The sequence below is a fragment of the Cibotium barometz genome, chromosome 30 (assembly GCF_041138505.1).
Source record: "Cibotium barometz isolate CiBa-2024 chromosome 30, ASM4113850v1, whole genome shotgun sequence".
In the NCBI taxonomy this organism is placed as follows: domain Eukaryota; kingdom Viridiplantae; phylum Streptophyta; class Polypodiopsida; order Cyatheales; family Cibotiaceae; genus Cibotium; species Cibotium barometz.
Window position 1 is genome coordinate 37455197 of NC_141075.1, and position 17580 is coordinate 37472776.

At 48.0% G+C, this 17580-nt stretch overlaps 1 protein-coding gene across 2 annotated transcripts in view; it reads left to right on the forward strand.

The window, feature by feature from the left end:
* The window catches only part of LOC147621444 (AIG2-like (avirulence induced gene) family protein), a 139592-nt gene that overhangs the window by 106372 nt on the left and 15640 nt on the right, over positions 1-17580 (forward strand). For both annotated transcript variants that reach the window (XM_086824180.1, XM_086824181.1), the window contains one exon: positions 14258-14371. In XM_086824180.1, the coding sequence (XP_086680306.1) occupies positions 14258-14371 (114 nt within the window). The remainder of the gene's footprint in view (positions 1-14257; positions 14372-17580) is intronic.

The window sequence follows — 17580 nt, forward strand, 5'->3', positions numbered from 1 at the left end:
CTACAGGAGCACTAGTAACATTATCACCAATGTAATCCCAAAACTGCAAGAGGAAGGATGGAGAGAGGCCATCATCCCCTGGGCATTTTCCTTTCGAGAAGGCGTGCAAAGCATGTGTGAGTTCATCCTTTGCAAAGGGGCCATCCAAAGAGGCACACATACCATCTGTAATAAGCTTGGGCATGCGCTCCCAAACTATCTGTTGTGTAGTATCTCTGTCCAAAGAGTGGGCCTTTGCGAAGAGCAAGGTCTGATAAAAGTCTGAGGTAATACTCCTCACCTTATTTGGATCAGTATGAAATTCTCCCTGAGAATCCTGCAAACATCTCATACTGTCCCTATTGTGCGTGCTGAGAAAAACGGTTTGCTGCATCTACAACCCATCTGTGTCCAAAATGCGTGATTAGCATGAAACGCAAACTCAGCCCACCTATCCATGGCCACCTATAACTCAGCTCTAACAGTGGACAAAAGGTCTGGGATCCAATAGGAAGCAAGATGCTTCTCGTGTTCCCTCTAAACCGTAGCCAACCTGCATCTGGTAGTTCGGTCCTTGTCTAGAGCCTCTTCTTTCTTGGCCAAGGTAGTCCTAGGGCCAAAACAAGCCTCTCCCGGGGGTTAGGATGATCACAAAGTCTCCAAATCTCTCTAACCTCCAGGGAGGTCTCTGCATTGTGATAGAGAGAGTCTGGGATGCGGGCACGCGCTACACCCTTCTGGCTCCTAAGTTCCCTTATGCACAAGATAACTGGACAATGATCTGATTTGGTAGTATGTGGCAAGATGGCAATAGAGCCTCCTCTATCCAAGCATCAATCATCCACATAAAATCTATCCAACCGTGCAAAGATGCATCCATCCCCACCTCTACGGTTATGCCATGAGGAAGATAAGGAATTAGGCCTCCTTTGGAAATCATCCTCTGTCCAACAATCCTTGCCATAGAAGGAAAGAATAAATCTCTCCTAGGAGGCTCTCTCCAAGGGGTGTGTTCTACCCTCACGGCCGTTCTTTTTGTCCAATGGCTGCTCAACCATGTTGAAGTCTCCTCCAACAATCCAAAGATCAGCCAGGGTTAGTAGATCTGTGATGGTGCCCCAGAGGGCCACCCTCTCTCCTTGTACATTAGGCGCTTATATATTCAAGATACCCAGCTTCAGTCCCTCCTGCATAACCATAATCCACTATACCCTAGCAGGTATGATAACACCATGGCCAATAACATGAGGCAAAAGTGATTCTGACATTGGAATGCATACCCAAACCTTTGGTCCCTTGTGCACCCGACCAAAAAGTGTGTCCAGAAAGAAAGAAAGTTGTATTAATGTCTTCAAAAGGCCAAAATGACCTATGAGACCAAAAGGTTACATCATATCCATGAGGTACATCATCCTAGATACAAAATAGTAATAAAGAAAGATAACAAAAATCTAGAACTATAAAATCTGATCTAGATACATGAGCAGAGAGCTCTCATATGACCCTAATGCATCCCTCATGGGCCATTGTGACATGGTGCTCAAGGTGGTAAAACTGAGCTGGCATGAGGTCCTGCTATGATGGGAGATGAAATCCTTGGAGCAAAGTCCAATGCCAGCATGTTCACTCTGTCCTGGACTCTGCACAGCCTCTGCATACATGTGCAATGCATGGGTGACCTGCGGGACAACGTGACCTAAATCCTGCTACACATCTTGCAAGGCCTCATAAGATGGCAACATGAACGATGTAGACCAAACGTCTGCAGGTTGAAGACAACTTTGAAGCCACTTCGGAGAGCCTTATGCCCACCCAGATGTGTTGAGGGAGATGCACTAGTGAAGGATGAATGTTGAAGCAAGGTTTGGGCTGCCTTGGGACTGAAGCACCAAGGTGCTTGGCTGAGAATGATCTATGCACGAGACAGAGGTTGTGCAAGAAGAACTGCTGAAAAGTATGAATTTATGAGATGATTTTATGAAGGACACCTCCACAAATCCCTTGTAGATACTATATGGGAGTTTATCAAGACCATATGCATGTGGACAAATTTTGAGAGTGAGATACCACTGTAGCTGGTCATCAATAAGCTTTCTCAGACCTATCGCGTGCTTCCTATAACCTTAGAGTGTAAAGGTGATCCAAAATGGAGTAGTTATGTCTAGAACCAGCCTGCCTTTAGCAAGACCTCCATAAAAGTGCTCACCGTGGACTGGAGTATGGAGTATTGAGACAATGATCTTAACTACAGCATGGCTTGCAATGATGGATTTGTAGTTTGCTTGGTCTTGTGGTATTTTGAGTCTTGAGGATAGAAATCATGGTCAAGCCCAATGGAAACCCGAGAAGACCACCCCTTTATCCAGGCTGCTGGTCTGCATCTAGGCTGCTGGTCGGCCAGTAGGAGATTCTCACGGCTGCTGAATATTAGCTTTAAATGCTCAAAATCACATCTTGGCTTCACATGTGTGGTGCGCCTGCTGAAAGATGCTGGCCGAGTGTTGTTAGAACTAACCGACTGCTGTCCTAAGCTGCCAATGCTGGCCGACTGGATCTGGCCTTCCTAGGGCTGGCCAATTAGACACCAAAGCTATGCGTAAGCCCAAGACTTGGCCAATTCTTGCTGCTCTCTATGTTTCTAAATGCTTTGTTGTATGCTCCTAAATGCCTGCTATGCTAGGATAATCTATATGAGTGGCTGTTCTCCAGGTTGGTTAAGTGACAGACACTGACACCTACAGGACCCATGTAGCTCGTGCCTGACATGTTTTTGGACTAGGGCTCACAATGGGGTCACGGCACGACAAATGTTCCTTAAAAAGGTACTATTTTTGTATAAGTGTATCACTGATGATGAGCCAGTGCGTCACACTGCATCTCTCTCCAGAAAGGAGACTTCTATTAAGTATGAAATTTTTTTACAAAATGGAGATTTCACACCAAGCAAGGTGGAGATCTCAACCAATCAGGAACCCTGTGCTGCCAATAGGGTCCCGAAAAACACCTTTCAAATTTTTACCTGACATACTTTGCCCAACCCCTAGCCTGCTAAATCATTTATGATCAGCAACAAAAAGCATACGACCACGTTTCCCTCCGTAAATCCTTTGAGCATCATACAAGGTAACCAAAACATCTCTATTCCATGTGTTCGAGGAAGCATTGTCATCTTCCAAAGACATAGTTTGCCATCCCACATCCCACAACATAACATAAGAACTTTTTGAAACAAAGCTCTTGACATACATAGCATCCTGCCTCATCTCAATTCCAAAATCACTGATGTGGTCAACACTAATATTGGAGAACAATTCCTGCTGAGGGTAATAACTGATGAAAGCTTCATCAAGAAAGACCTGCTGTGCACATCCCAAGCACTCTCTTGTCCATTAACATAAGACACATCATCATCAAAGCCAACCACTACAGGCAAAACAAACCTCCCTTCTGAAGGCACCATTGCCAAAGCATCCACCTCAGTTCCTGTATGCTCACCTTTATCAAGGCCAATAAGAAATTCATCTATCACAGCATCCATAGTCTCATCCATAGCATCAACATCATTCATAGACTTCTGGTGTTGCTCCTCCTTCATAGCATCAATTCTGCTTGTGGCTTTCTTAACATTAATGCACATCTGATCACCTAACTCCAACTCAGGTTCATCATCCTGCAGACTTTCTATATCCCACTCATCCCACAAAGGTTCATCATCCAAAGACTCAAAAGCATACTTTTTCACATCACATGCATACCTTTGCTCATGATTCACTTGTACTTCCACGCATTCTTCCTGTATGGCCTCTTCTTGTTGGGCAACCTCATCACCAAGCACTTCCTCATCAATAGCCAGGGCAGCCATCTCTGCATCCTCCTCACTGGATGAAGTGTCATCTGTTCCCTCACTAGTAGTGGTGCTACTAGTCATATCATCAACACTTGAATCAGCTTCACTTTCCTCTTCATCATCAACAGGCTTCTGATTATCCATATTAAACTGCTTTTTATCCCCTCCTCTGTCATACAGAGTAATGACCCCTTTCCTCTAATCTTGAACAGCCTTCACCGCTCTCAGCCATGGTCTTCCCAAAATGATGGGGAATGCACCCATTCCTGCCGGCATAACATGACAGTCCACAAGCACCTTTACATCAAAAGCCTGCAATTCTAACTTCTTGATCACACCTAAGCATTTGACCTTCTGGTGATTGGCCAACCGAATACGGAAACCAGACGCTTCAGTAATATTAAGACCAAGCCTTTCCACAGCTGCTAGTGTGATTACACAAATTTGTGCACCACCATCTATATATGCCTCTCCCAGATTCTTCCCTTTGTACCATACATCCACCACAAGACATATATCAGGCAATTCCTCAACAGATAAAACAGTCACTATCCCTCTGGTAGGCTCCTTCTCTCTCGGGTTCACAAGTCTTTTCCACTGACATTTCAATTTGGGAGCTAACTCTATCAATTGCCCAAAAGTAATATCAGCTTTCCTTCCAGCCATGTCCTCCTGTAAATTGTAGTTATCCTGCCCAACCCCTAGTGGAAAATCAGTCACTTGAAACTTCCTACGAGACTTTTGCTTCCGCTTGACCTTTACATCCCCTCCTTCCTTCACTTTACCTTTCTTCTTGCTAGGCCCTACAGCATCCTTGCTTTCTCTTTCCTGTGGCGTCCGTTTCCCCAAAGGCATTACATCAGCTTCTGTCTCCTTCGTCTTCTCAAGGGTGACCACATCTATCACCTTAGTTTTACCTTTCTCCTCATTTGTCAACCCACTGGTCCCTGCTTCACCTTTAATTTCAATTCCATAATCATTTGCCCTATTGGGAATCTGAGAGGGTAAGGGATACATATCACCCCCCAGTCGCTGAGGCTTATCACAGTCAGGACTTATATGCCCCAATTCACCACAATTCCAACATGTAGGAATAAACCGTCTATCCCTGCCAAAACCACGGCCACGTACATAGCCTGCTGTCTGACCTTCAACTCCTTCCTAATTATAACCTCTGCCTCGACCACGTCCACCACCTGTGTTCCCCATCATTTTTAAGCTCAGATTCTTCATACAATCCACTATTTGCCTCATGTCCTGTTGAAGCCCTTCATCAGAAGCTGTAACAGTTGTGGGTGCCACCTTTGTCCCCTGTGGTGTGACATTATTCATTTGAGCTTCTGCCGGTTGCACTCTTTCCAGCATGGTTCTCATCGGTACCGCTTCTACCCTTCTAATTTCAGGCCTCACTGCCACTGGAACCATCCCCAGCTGGTTCATCCGTTGCAACTTCCAATCCTTTGATTTGGCAATCTCCACTGCATCCTCATAAGATTTGGGCTTCTTTAATTCCACCTTCCAGCGAATGCCTCCTTTCAAGGGGATAAAAAGCAGTTTAATATGGATAATCAGAAGCCTGTTGTTTGATGAAGGGAAAAATGAAGCTGATTTGAGTGTTGATGATACGACTAGTAGCACTACTACTAGTGAGGGAACAGATGACACTTCATCCAGTGTTGAGGAGGATGCAGACATGGCTGCCCTGGTTATTGATGAGGAAGTGCTTAGTGATGAGGAAGTGCTTAGTGATGAGGTTGCCCAAAAAGAAGAGGCCATACAGGAAGAATGCGAGGAAGTAGCGAGGACTGATTTTATTACAGAGGATGCCCTTGAAGAGTATATGTTTTTTGAGGCAGATTTCCCTCAAGATCCTGATGTACTTCCTTTGGATGCTATGGTTAAGGTACAAGTGAATCATGAGCAAAGGTATGCATGTGATGTGAAAGAGTATGCTTTTGAGTCTTTGGATGATGTACCTTTGTGGGATGAGTGGGATATAGAAAGTCTGCAGGATGAGGAACCCGAGTTGGAGTTGGATGATCAAATGTGCCTGCAACAAAACGATCCTTCTTCATCATGTCCGGAGGTACTTGATCCTCCCCCAAAGCCCTGCACAAGGTCTCCCACAACAAAGAGAATTTCCTCACATAATCATCAATTGGCTCCAATTCGCCCTGTGTCAACCCCTGCACTTCATGCCTAACTTTGTCTGGATCCTCAATCTTCTTGAACCTGTTCAAAAGTGCAGTCTTCAATCCATCCTCCGTCATTGGAATGCGTGGCTCAGCATCCTTTAACGACTCTTCAAAAGTTCTGGACCATGCCCTCGCATCTCCCTTCAAACATATATTCAGCAACCGCAATACCTGTACCGGCTCATTGATGTGGTTGCTTATGCACGCAACCTCCATTCTTTCAAGAAAATCTGCTACATCTTCATTAGGACCACCAAAAAACTCTGGATACGACATCATTTTGATCTCCAAGCTTCACCTTCAAACCAAAGAAAAAAACTGGAAACACCTTCCTTCAATCTCTTACTCTGGGGCATACACCCTCGTAGGCAAGAGAAATATACCTGAGCTATCCTCAGTGGGGACACCAGAAAGGTGTGAGGTGAAAACAAAGAAGAAAGACCATACCTCTATAGCCCTTCACCTCCCAAACTTTGGATACAACGACTACAAAAGGGGGCACCACCAGCCACCGGCTGGAACACTTCTCACAGTTCACCACACCACCCACACCAGAAAGACAGCACAAAGGGGTACCAGTAACCAACACGAAACACCACATAGAGATACCTCAAAACTCTGTACTCCACAAGATAATCAAAGACCGCATACTTATCCACAATAATACAAAAATTCCTCCACAAATCAGCAGGCTTCACTCGGCTTCCTTCACTCCCAAAAAAACTTCCTTCCAAAAGCTTCCTCTCTCGGCTTCAGCACCTTGTGCTTTCTCTTTCCACCGCTTGCTCCAAAACAGCCCGCTCAAACAAGCTTTTTCCACACCAAAAAAGCTTCTTCAACTCACCAAAAGCTCCACCACAGCTCACACCTCTTGTACCCTCTCGCATCACCTGCTCAGAAAACTGACGGCGAAGCCACCAGTAGCGTCCGGGGCAAGAGCAAGGCACTCCCCAGCCAGCAATACAGCGAATACTCTTGCTCGCTTCTCTCCCTGGCGGCTCCCTCTCTCCTTGCTTCAGCTACCACTAGCGGCCTCAAAACCAGAGACCCTCGACGTCCCTGTCCACCTGTCTTCAGCAGCCACAGCTAGCCCAGACCCAAAACCAGCGCAACACCTTTTCCTGGGCGACTTCCCCAGCCATTCGCTAGTCGCCAGCCCTCTCTGTCATCGCCAGCCATTGCCTCCCAGCAAAACCCAACCAGCCTCAAGGCAAAACCAGCCCACCGGCTCTGTTAACGCCCGCTTCCCAGCCTATCAGCCGTCTGCAATCGACGCCAGCAGTTGCACCAATCCATCTGCTCGCCTGGCTCCACTCCAGCCAGTCGCCAGCCACCAACGCGCCAGCTAACCCAAGGCGGCAACTCCTTGCAGGCGGTCTCCTCCACGTCGCCAGTCACTCTTGCTCTCTCTGTCAATCCTCCCTCTCCTGAGGCGGCCACACACACACAGAGTCCTTTGCTTCAGCTCCTCTGGCGGACCAAAGACCCCAAAAAACAACGCCACCCTTCTTCCCTGCGCTTCTCCCTCTTCGCCAACCTTCTAGGCGACTGCGTTGTGTTTGCGAAGTTGCTGGCAGAAAGGCAAGCGGCCAGGTGGACTCTTTTTTGCTGGCCACGTGGACTCTTTTTTGATAGTGTATATATATATATTTTTTTTTCTTTAAAGCCTCAAGGATGGCCACAATGCTTAGAGGGCCCCTTGCTTCCTTATGCTTCACCTTAACATGGGGCGCCCACGACTTTCCAAAACAAATGCAAGAACTGCCCACACGTCTTCAATCAGCTGCATCATAATTTACCAAAACATGACTATTGCAGTCGGTGCCATGCACTGCCGGTCATCATCACATTCATGCTAAAAATGGAGCGCCATCTCTGCATCCAGAATCAGCCCTAGATTGACCAACCATCATCACATTCGGGGTTCCCGTAATACTTTCACGTGAAGGCATCACCAAGAGCTCATAAAAAAAACATAAAACCACCCACTCTGTACATTTGCCAGGGCATTCAGGGCAAAGCTTTTTCACATGCCATGCATCCCATATGTACACAAGCCCAAAACACCTTTCAAATTTATACCTGACACCGGTTAGCTTCCTCCGCTGAACGCGGGGGAATGTGTACCAAAAAACTCCTCAAGCAGTCCCAGGCCCGTAGGAGGGACCTAACCAGGGGGGACGAAGCGGAGCGGTGAACTGCATTTGAAAAAATAAAGCGTGATCTGAGAGTCCAGCCACCTTCGCGAATAGGGGCACACTTCGTGATCTGCTGCATGAGAAAGTCCTTCCACAGCTCAGTGCTTGGAAGAAAGCCCCTACAGTGCTATGAGCCTCCCTGTATAGGCAGGACACCCCTCTGATCCAGTTTTGGGAAAACCCCATGTGTGCCATAGTGCCCTCCAAAAAATCCCAATCCACTTTGTCATAAGCTTTTTTAAAATCAAGCAAAAGAATGGCAAGAGGCTGCTGACTAGACTTTGCCCACTCGACAGCTTCCCAGAAAGAAAAGATGTTATCAAATATACTCCTTCCTTGGAGGAACCCATTCTGTGTATTATGGATAGTCCTTTGGAGAATCGGCTGCAACCTTATACTCAAGGCTTTAGCTAAGATCTTATATGCAGATCCAAGGAGAGTGATGGGCCTCCATTGCTTGATGTCAGTCTTGTCCCCACTCTTGGGGATAAGGTGAATCAGCCCCTCCGTGAGGTATGGCAGCATCATATCCGACAGCCACATTTCTTGAAGGGCAATAGTGATAGCATCTCCAATATGATCCCAAAAAAGAATAAAGAAGGCGGGAGAAAGACCATCATCCCCTGGGCATGAACCACTGGAAAGAGCATGTAGTGCGTGAAGGAATTCATCCTTAAAGAAAGGGGCATCCAAGGAAGAACATATAGCATCTGTAATGAGCGTGGGCATGCACTCCCAAACTTTCTGCCGTGCCACATCTCTCGGAGGAGAGGGCACCTCTGCAGTCAACAAAGACCGATAAAAATCTGAAGCAATACCCCTTACCTTATCAGGCTCAATCTGAACCTCACCCTGTGAATCCTGCAAGTACCTCACAGAATCCCTGCTATGGGAAGGCCTGTGCGCTGAAAAAAACTCTTTGTTGCATTTGCCACCCATCTGAGTCCAAAAAGCCTCGTTTGCATGAAACGGGAACTCAGCCCTCCTGTCCATGGCCAACTGCAGCTCTGCTCTAGTGGTGGTCAAGAGGTCTGTAATCCACGACGCATGTGGATGCTTTTCATGTTCCCTCTGAACAGCAGCAATCGTAGGCCAAATAGCTCTCTCCTTGTCCAGAGCCTCCTTCTTGGACAAGGCAGCGCTATGATAATGATGGTTGGTCCTCTCAAGCGCCAGCGCAATATTATGACGAGGATCAGGACCGTTACAAGATCTCCGTATCTCTCTGATCTCGAGGGAGATGTCAGCATCTAGATAAAGAGAGTCAGGGATACGGACACGGGGAGAGGCCGAGCGAGCCCAAGGCTCCCCGAGACACAAAACGACAGGACAATGATCGGATTTGGTGGTGCCACGCATAATAGCAATTGTGCCTCCTGTGTCCGGGGACCAATCATCCACATAAAATCTGTCCAGACGTGCAAAGATGCTCTCATCCCCGCTCCTGCGGTTATGCCAAGAGAAAGGTAAGGAGTTTGGCCTTCTCTGGAAGTCATCCTCAGTCCAGCAATCCCTGCCAAAAAAAGAAAGTGTGAACCTCTCCCATGAGGTTCGCTCCAAAGGGTGTAAACCCCCTTCGCGTCCACCCTTCTTGCCAGAAGGTTACTCAACCATATTGAAGTCTCCTCCCACTATCCAATGATCAACCTAGGGAATGACATTTGTAATGGTGTCCCAAAAGGCCACCCTTTCACCTCTCACGTTAGGTGCATAGATACTCAAGATTCCCGATTTCTGACCCTCATGCATGATCAAGATTCATTGCGCTCTAGCAGGGATGATAACACCGTGCCCAATAACATGAGGCATAAGAGATGCTGCCACTGAAATGCAAACACCCCCTCTAGTCCCAACAGCCGAGGACCAGAAGGTGTGGCCAGAAAGCATCTTACCAGTTTTGCCACACTGAGATCTATCCAATTTGTGTTCTTGCAACAAAAGTATATCCATAGACCCTCCTGTAACAACAGGGTGAAGCTGGTCCTTCAGAAGGCGCTTCCTACCACGGGTGGGAATTCCTCCAAGGCCCTGAACATTCCATGAGACGATTCTCATGGAAGAGAAGAGGGTTTGACCCCCGATCTAAAAAGACGATGGGCAGCCTGAGGACGCCTCTCATAATGTTGGAGGACGGGATAATCCACGGGGCAAAGTCCACTGACATGCCCTTGTCCGAGGCCCTGCACAGTACCTGCATATGTACGAGAAACCTGTGCGCCCTGCGGGGCATCAAGGGCAATGGCATCATGCTGAAAATCCTGCAATACATGATCCCCAGTGCGCTGAACATCCTGCATATCGCCCCCTCCAAGTAGAGAGGACTCAACAAAATCATCCTGATCTGATATATCATCTCCCTTCAAAGATGCATGAGTTGATACATCCCTCTACCTAGAAACATCATCTATCTGAGGTACAAGATCCGAGGAGGTCTTCCCATCAATCGCACTAGGGGGGTGGGCGTGAGAGACCGCTCGCCACACCTGGCGGACTGTAGGATGGGAAGGATCCAAGGGAGGTGGCGCTTGAGAAGCACACTTGCGAGGCCTCCTGCGACCCCGAGCCCGAGGGCAATCTCGAGCAAAGTGCCCTATTGGTGACATACCCGGCACTGATCGGGTTTACCTGCAATCTCCATACGTTGCTTCAAAGGACCACTAGGGCCCGGAAGCAAAACATAGTCCTCAAAGAGCTCACTGTCACAGGCAAGAACCATGACCCTGGGGACAGCATCCGCCGAGGCAGTGACCACCGGGGCAGAAGATGTCGGCAAGGCGTAGAGGGGGGGCACTTGAAGAACCAGCCCAAAGGCGGACCCGATGGCCTCTAGCAGAGGCCAATATGCGCGAGGAAGACTTGGGAATCTGAGAGTAATTGGGAAACGGTTCCAGTCTTCCTCAATAGGGTCAAAATAGCTAGAGTAGGGAAGAAAAAAAACCTTCCTCCGGCCCAATGGCAAAGGGCTGCCCTTCAAAACCTCTGAGGCTGCATCCTCAGAATCAAAATCCACTTGGAAGAAACCTCTTCCAAGCAACCTGACATCTCGAAAGTGTGGAGCGAGGTCGGAAGGCAGAGCCGCCAACCAGGACCCAATCCCGAGCTTGGAGTCGGGAAGGGTGAGATCCAAAGATTCTGGCAATGAGGGTCGTTTTGGAGTCTTTCTCGATTTCGGCGAAGAGGACTGCAAGCTCGGCTTCAGAAAAAACAAAGTTTGCCCGGCCGCCGAGGGAGAATGATTAGCCATGATGCTAATTGAAGAAAAAGGCCGACTTGAACCCGGATGAGGAGCAATCCGAACCAAGGGGAAGAGGCAGGTAAAGAGGCAGAGGAAAGGAAGGGAGGGTGGAAAAGGGAAAAGCAAAAAGGAAAGGGAAGCCTGGACACACAGGCGAAGTTGGGCGGGGGAAGGGCAGCACAACAAGGGCTGCACAGAGGGATGAGGCGGAGGAAGGAGGGGAGGCGGGGATAGGCAGCACAACAAGGGCTGCGCAGAGGGATGAGGCGGAGGAAGGAGGGGAGGCGAATCAGCGCAAACAGGAGACAACAGCGGGAGGAAGAAGGGCGGGCAGAGGCAGGGGCGAACAGCGGTGGAGGAAGGATGGGAGGCGGAGGAAGGATGGGGGCGAAACAGGCACAGAGGCAGAGGGGCGCAGGCCAAGGTTCGGGGAGCTAAGCGGTCTCTACACTCTCACCGCAACTATGCAAATGAATGCTCTTGTCACACTGCATCTCACTGCATGAGTGCATGTGACAAAATCTCTTCAAAAGGAAAGTATACCGAAAAAATCTCGTATCAAATCTTACATATTCCTAGGTGAACCTGTGGAGACACCAATGGATCTTGTGCAAATATTAAAGAGATAATTGTGTAGACAAATAGTAAACTCCACCCACGATAAATGAGGGAGTTAAATCGACACAAGAGTTACAGTGGTTGGATGCATGAAGATTAGGGTTGAGTTGCATTTATAATGTGGACTGCTCCCTCCCTCTCTCTTTAAATAGAGAGACTACATGCCATGATGCTCTCGTGACTCATAGTTAATAAATCCTCCATTTTGCACCACATCCTTCTAGTAAAGTTTGCAACCTGCTATCTCCACATAGATGCCTCATTTGGGTTGATTACTTACATACAGAGGGAGGGTATGCAAGTTCAAAACCATGACACCTGGTAGACGACTCCCTTGTGGCTAGCCCTATCCTCATTTATGCATTCTTATTGCAAGGGGCTGAGAATTGTTGGTATACGAGAACTACGAAGTGGATGATAACAGTGGTCTTTCTATACATGCTTTGCCAACATTTCAGTATCTTAGACACACCATGCATTATTGAGGCAAGTACTCAATAGAGTCATCAGAGATGACATTGGACAGATTTACATCCATAAATTGTGGTTACGGCCAGAGATGCTCCCATAAAAAATGACCCTATACCTGATCTATCTGCAGACCATGTGAGTTTGTAGGGTGCATCCATAAATTGTGGTTACAGCCAGAGACGCTGCCATGAATAATGACCCTATACCTGATCTATCTGTAGACAGAACACTCGGTGCCAATGTAGGAAACAATGGTCACTTGTTCTTTTAGTTTAATAAGTTAGCCCGACACCATGAAAAGACTCTTCGGATTAAAGGTACACCAAAATAGGCATGCTACTAAGCATACTTACGGAGAGACCCTTTTTTCTTTTGAAATATGTGTTAATAGGATAACCACTTACACTAATTGTATGCTAAACATGGCCACAAACGTAGACAGACATGATAGGAGGTGTAAACTTGCAAAAGAGAAAGAGAAAACAAACCCGGGAACTCAAGCATTGACTTAAACGAATATAGTGATAAGTTATCATCCCTAGGATTAATTGCGGTGATAACTTGTCAATACATTGTAGTGTTTTTATTTTTGGTTTCCAATAACATATCTCGAGTATGGTAGTGATTCTTTGGAGATTAGAGTTGATCCCCCAACACCTGTGATGTGAAAAAAGATTACATTTTTTATTTTTAGTTATAGAAGCTTTGGGCTGATATGTCTTTCATGGTGGATACTTGCAAAAGTTCAAGAATTGGAACTTGTTCAAATCCAAGACAATGATGTCTGGCTTAGCCCTTGGCACAGTTGACCAGCATGGCCAAACATGGGAGAGCAGCTGCCAGTCAGCAGCAGCCCCTGCAGCCAGCAGGAGAAGCCCACAATTCACACGTGTAAAAGGCGCTTGCATTAAAGACTATTTTCAGCATGTCATGGGCAATATAAACAGGCCGACAGCATGTAGGAAAACCGACTTGCAGTAAGGGGTGCATATATAAGCAGCCCCTCAGCCCCATCCAAAATCATCTCATTCTTATGCTTGAGTCTTCTGACTTGTGCTTTTCTTTGTACAGAGCACCTCTGTGTGCTACAGTCCAAGGCAGCCAAAAGTTATCATCAGCATTCAGCCATCAGTCCTGCACCCCTCAGCAGATCTGGGTGTGCATATTGGCTCTCAAAGTGCTTCTAAGTTGTCTACAAACCAGTTATGGTTCAGCCAACGTTTGGTCTACCTCGTCCTTGCGTTTGGCATTCCTCAGTCAACCGTCATCAGTAAGTTCTTGGTAAAGTCTGCATTGCAAAGAAGTTCTCCAAAGTAATACTCCTGCTTGCGGGAGGGGGGCCTTCGTTGGGTAGTTTGGGACCCAATCTAGTGTAGACTCTCCATCTTCTATCTCTACAGCTGTCTCTCTTAAAGTGGATTGCAAACCATAAGGTTATAAAGAAGTCCTTGCTGTGTGTCACACAATCATATCGGTTGCATGCTACACCACACGAGTTAGTCTCCATTTCTATTTTTCCATGTTCTATTCTTGATCCGTGCCCAAAGGTAACATGGCTATATCCAGGAGTTGTCTTCTCATTCACACTCTAGGTCTCTAGCATCAATATATGCATTTGAAATTTTGTAATTATTGTCCTCAACACACTACATTGGTCTACTTTGCCTTATATATTTTCCTTGAGTTATCTTAATCGATCATTGTGCTGAAACAGAATGGGTTTAAATGCCCACCAACTGAAGGAGAGGAGTGCTGTAAGCGGCCGTCTTATGTGTATGTTTGGGCTAATATGGATGATGACAAGCTTTTTGGGGATTGGGATTATGAGGTATGGGTCTATGCTTTGTTTCATCTCCTGTGGCATTCATTCTTCCACTCAAAATATTTAATACGAGCATTGCTTATGTTTTGATTTTAGACTAAATTTTCATGCTTAAAGATCCCATTCTGCCCAAGAAATAAATACATTTATTTTTTAGGAAAAAATATTTTGTCATCTTTCGACTTACTGATGCCATGTCGTTAGCTTCTAACCTGCTGATGCCAGGTCAACTTCCAACTTGCTGGAAGAGTTTGAAGATGCACCAGAAACCTCTACTTCAGCACTTGAAAAATGCTTCACTGCCACATTCTTTGATCTATCTCTTTCAAAGATAGATATTTTTTTTTTCCAAGAAAAGATCCTTTCATTAGTTATATAAAAACGCCCGTAGGGCTACAAAAGATCTCTCCTGCTCATAAGAGAAACAGAGCAGTGAATACAGCAAGGCAGCCCGGGAGACTCTCCTTGGGTGCTACAAAATACAAACATCAGTACAAAGGATTGAGGGGCTAAATCATACAATAGGAGGGGGGGACAGCCAAACAGGTGGCCTGTAATGCCAACGGGGGGATCCCGTGTGTAAGGTATAGAAGGGGCCGCTGCGCCAGGTGGTGTGAAAGGCCTGGTGCCGCAAGATCGCCTCATCCGAGTCGCCCCGGATGCGGTCATACTGTCCTTGCAGGGTGTGGATCAACTCCTGCCAAATCCCCCGTACAGTCTCTGCTGGTGGCTCCAGTCTCCCCTCAAAGGCCGTGAAACACCGGGCCCTCCAGGTGAACCAGATGGTAAGGCTGCTGAGGAGCTCCCATTGTAAATCCCTCTCCTGTGTCCAGCTGGAGGACAAGAAATCCAGTGACGGAACCAGGCGAGGCTGGCCCCTAATGAATCTGATGGCCTGACTATCCTGCTCCATCTCATAGCCCATAGCAGGCCCTGACGAAGTCGACCAAGCAGCGGCACCCCACGTAAAAATACCCTCTGGAGAGAGGGGGACCAGAATACGTAGCGTCCGCAGCCAAATCTGCTGTGCCTGAGGGCAATCCCATAGGCAATGTCTCTGTGTCTCCATAGGGTGGCCGCATCGGACGCAGGCCGCCGGAAGACCGCTGTAAACAAGCCAGGAGCCAACTGCTGAGCCCCTGTGGGCTGTAGGCATATGCTCACTTATGGTAGTGCTATGTGTGAACAGGGCTTAACCAAGGGCACTTCCCTTGGACATCAAGTGTGAAAGGACACTCTAACATATAATATTTTGTACTTCTATATTATATGGATGTGGCACACATGCAAGGGTTGACTTGCATTTTGTGGATACCACACTTTTGGCTCTCTCTCTCTCTCTCTCTCTCTCTCTCACATTTCTGTGTGTGAGCTTGTCTACCCTGCACCTAACCCTAATGTGCAGGTTTGTGTGTGTGAGTGTGTGAGTCCAACACCCAACATTTGGTATCAGAGCTGGGAGCTGGCCCTGGAGTGGTGGCTGTGCAGAATCTGCAGAAAATTCTGTGAAATTCCGTCGACGCTGTGTTTTTTCCGTCGACTGCAAATTTCCGTCGACGCTGCGTTTTTCCGTCGACGTCCGTCCGTCCGTGGCTTCCGTCTGCCCGTTCCGTCCAGGTGCTCCACCGTCCGGCCGCCAAGTACGGGCGGCACTAGTGGGGAGCCCACCACCTTCGCCCAGCTCGCGGGCGGTTCTTCCATCTCCAGTCGGCGCTCGCTTCTGCCACCGCCCAGAGCAACGCTCCGTCCCCGCCGGTGCTCCCTTCCGGCCGTCGACGTCAGGCGTCTTCGTTCCAGCCGCCATCTGCTCCCGTCTCCGTTACAGTCGCCGCCATCTGCTCCCGTCTCCGTTACAGTCGCCGCCATCTGCTCCCGTCTCCGTTACAGTCGCCGCCTTGCGCTCCGTCACACCAGCCGACGGGGCCGACGTCTACGTTCAGGCCATCTCGACCCACCGGCTCGCTCGCTCGCCGGTCCTGCTCCGTCTCGACCGGCACCAGTCGACTTCAGGCACCCGCGCTGGTCCAAGGCCCGCCGGCCGTCTCTGCTCTGCCTTGGCCTCCACCGTCGACTCCACGCATCCGCGCTGGTCCCAGCCCGCCGGCACACCCTGCCCGACTCCAATCGCCTGTGCTGTTCGCACCAGCCTTAACGAGCTGCAGGCGGGTGTTTGCTCGCTCGACACCTGCAGTTGGGCCCCGTCACCTTCAGTGCCGTGCTGCTCGCCCGACGCCTAAGCGCCTAGGCGCCGTGCTGCTTCCGCCGTTCTGCTCGCACGACACCTGCACACCTCCCACTTGTTCGACTGCTCAAGGCCCATGCTCTACAAAACCTCGACCACTGCAGCTCTCCTCGACACCTGCACGGTTCCGCCTCCACCTTGCTGCCAGCTACACGCAGCAGCCTCCATCTTCGTGTCGTCCTCATTGTTGAGTCTCCACCTGCAACGTCTCCCCGGCTGTGCAACATTGCTGCCCAGGTACCTTTGTTTCAGTAAACAAAATAAGGTAGGCAGATTCAACAAATTTTGGGGGTTTGCCAGGAAGATTTGAATTTGCAGGTGGTACAGGAGTCAAGAAATTTGGGGGATTTATCAATTTCTGGACAAATTGAAAAAATTGGGCATTTTGCTTTGCCTGCAATTTGGGGGGTTTTGAAATTGAGGTCAAAATCAGCTAATTGAACCTCTCTTATTTGCAGAAATTTGGGGGTTTTCAAAATTGAGGTCAAAATTGGCAAATTGGAGCTCTTACATTTGCAGAAATTTGGGGCTTTTGTGAAAATTGGCCAATTAGATGCACATTGAAGCGATTGGAGTGCATAAAAATTGGGGATTTTCTGATTGGAGCATGTAATTGGGCATTACAGCTGCGATTTGTCGCGTATGTATACACATTGTGTGTAATTGGACAATTTGGTGCAGGTTTACACTTGCTTTGGTTTGCAGGCATACATTTGCACAGGCCATTTGGTTGCCTGGCAGTGCACATTGGTGCTTGGTTTGCTTGCAGTTATACTTTGTTGACATGGCACAGAATGCTACAGATGTATTTGGTGTGCTCACCCAGGAGGACAAGCTGGATGGATCTAACTACTCCCTCTGGAGTTTTATGATCCGTAATTTGCTGGTAGCCAAAGGGCTTTGGGGCATCGTGTGTTGTGATGACACACGCCCACATACCATTCAGCCAGCCACGCCTCAAAGGGGAGGTGCT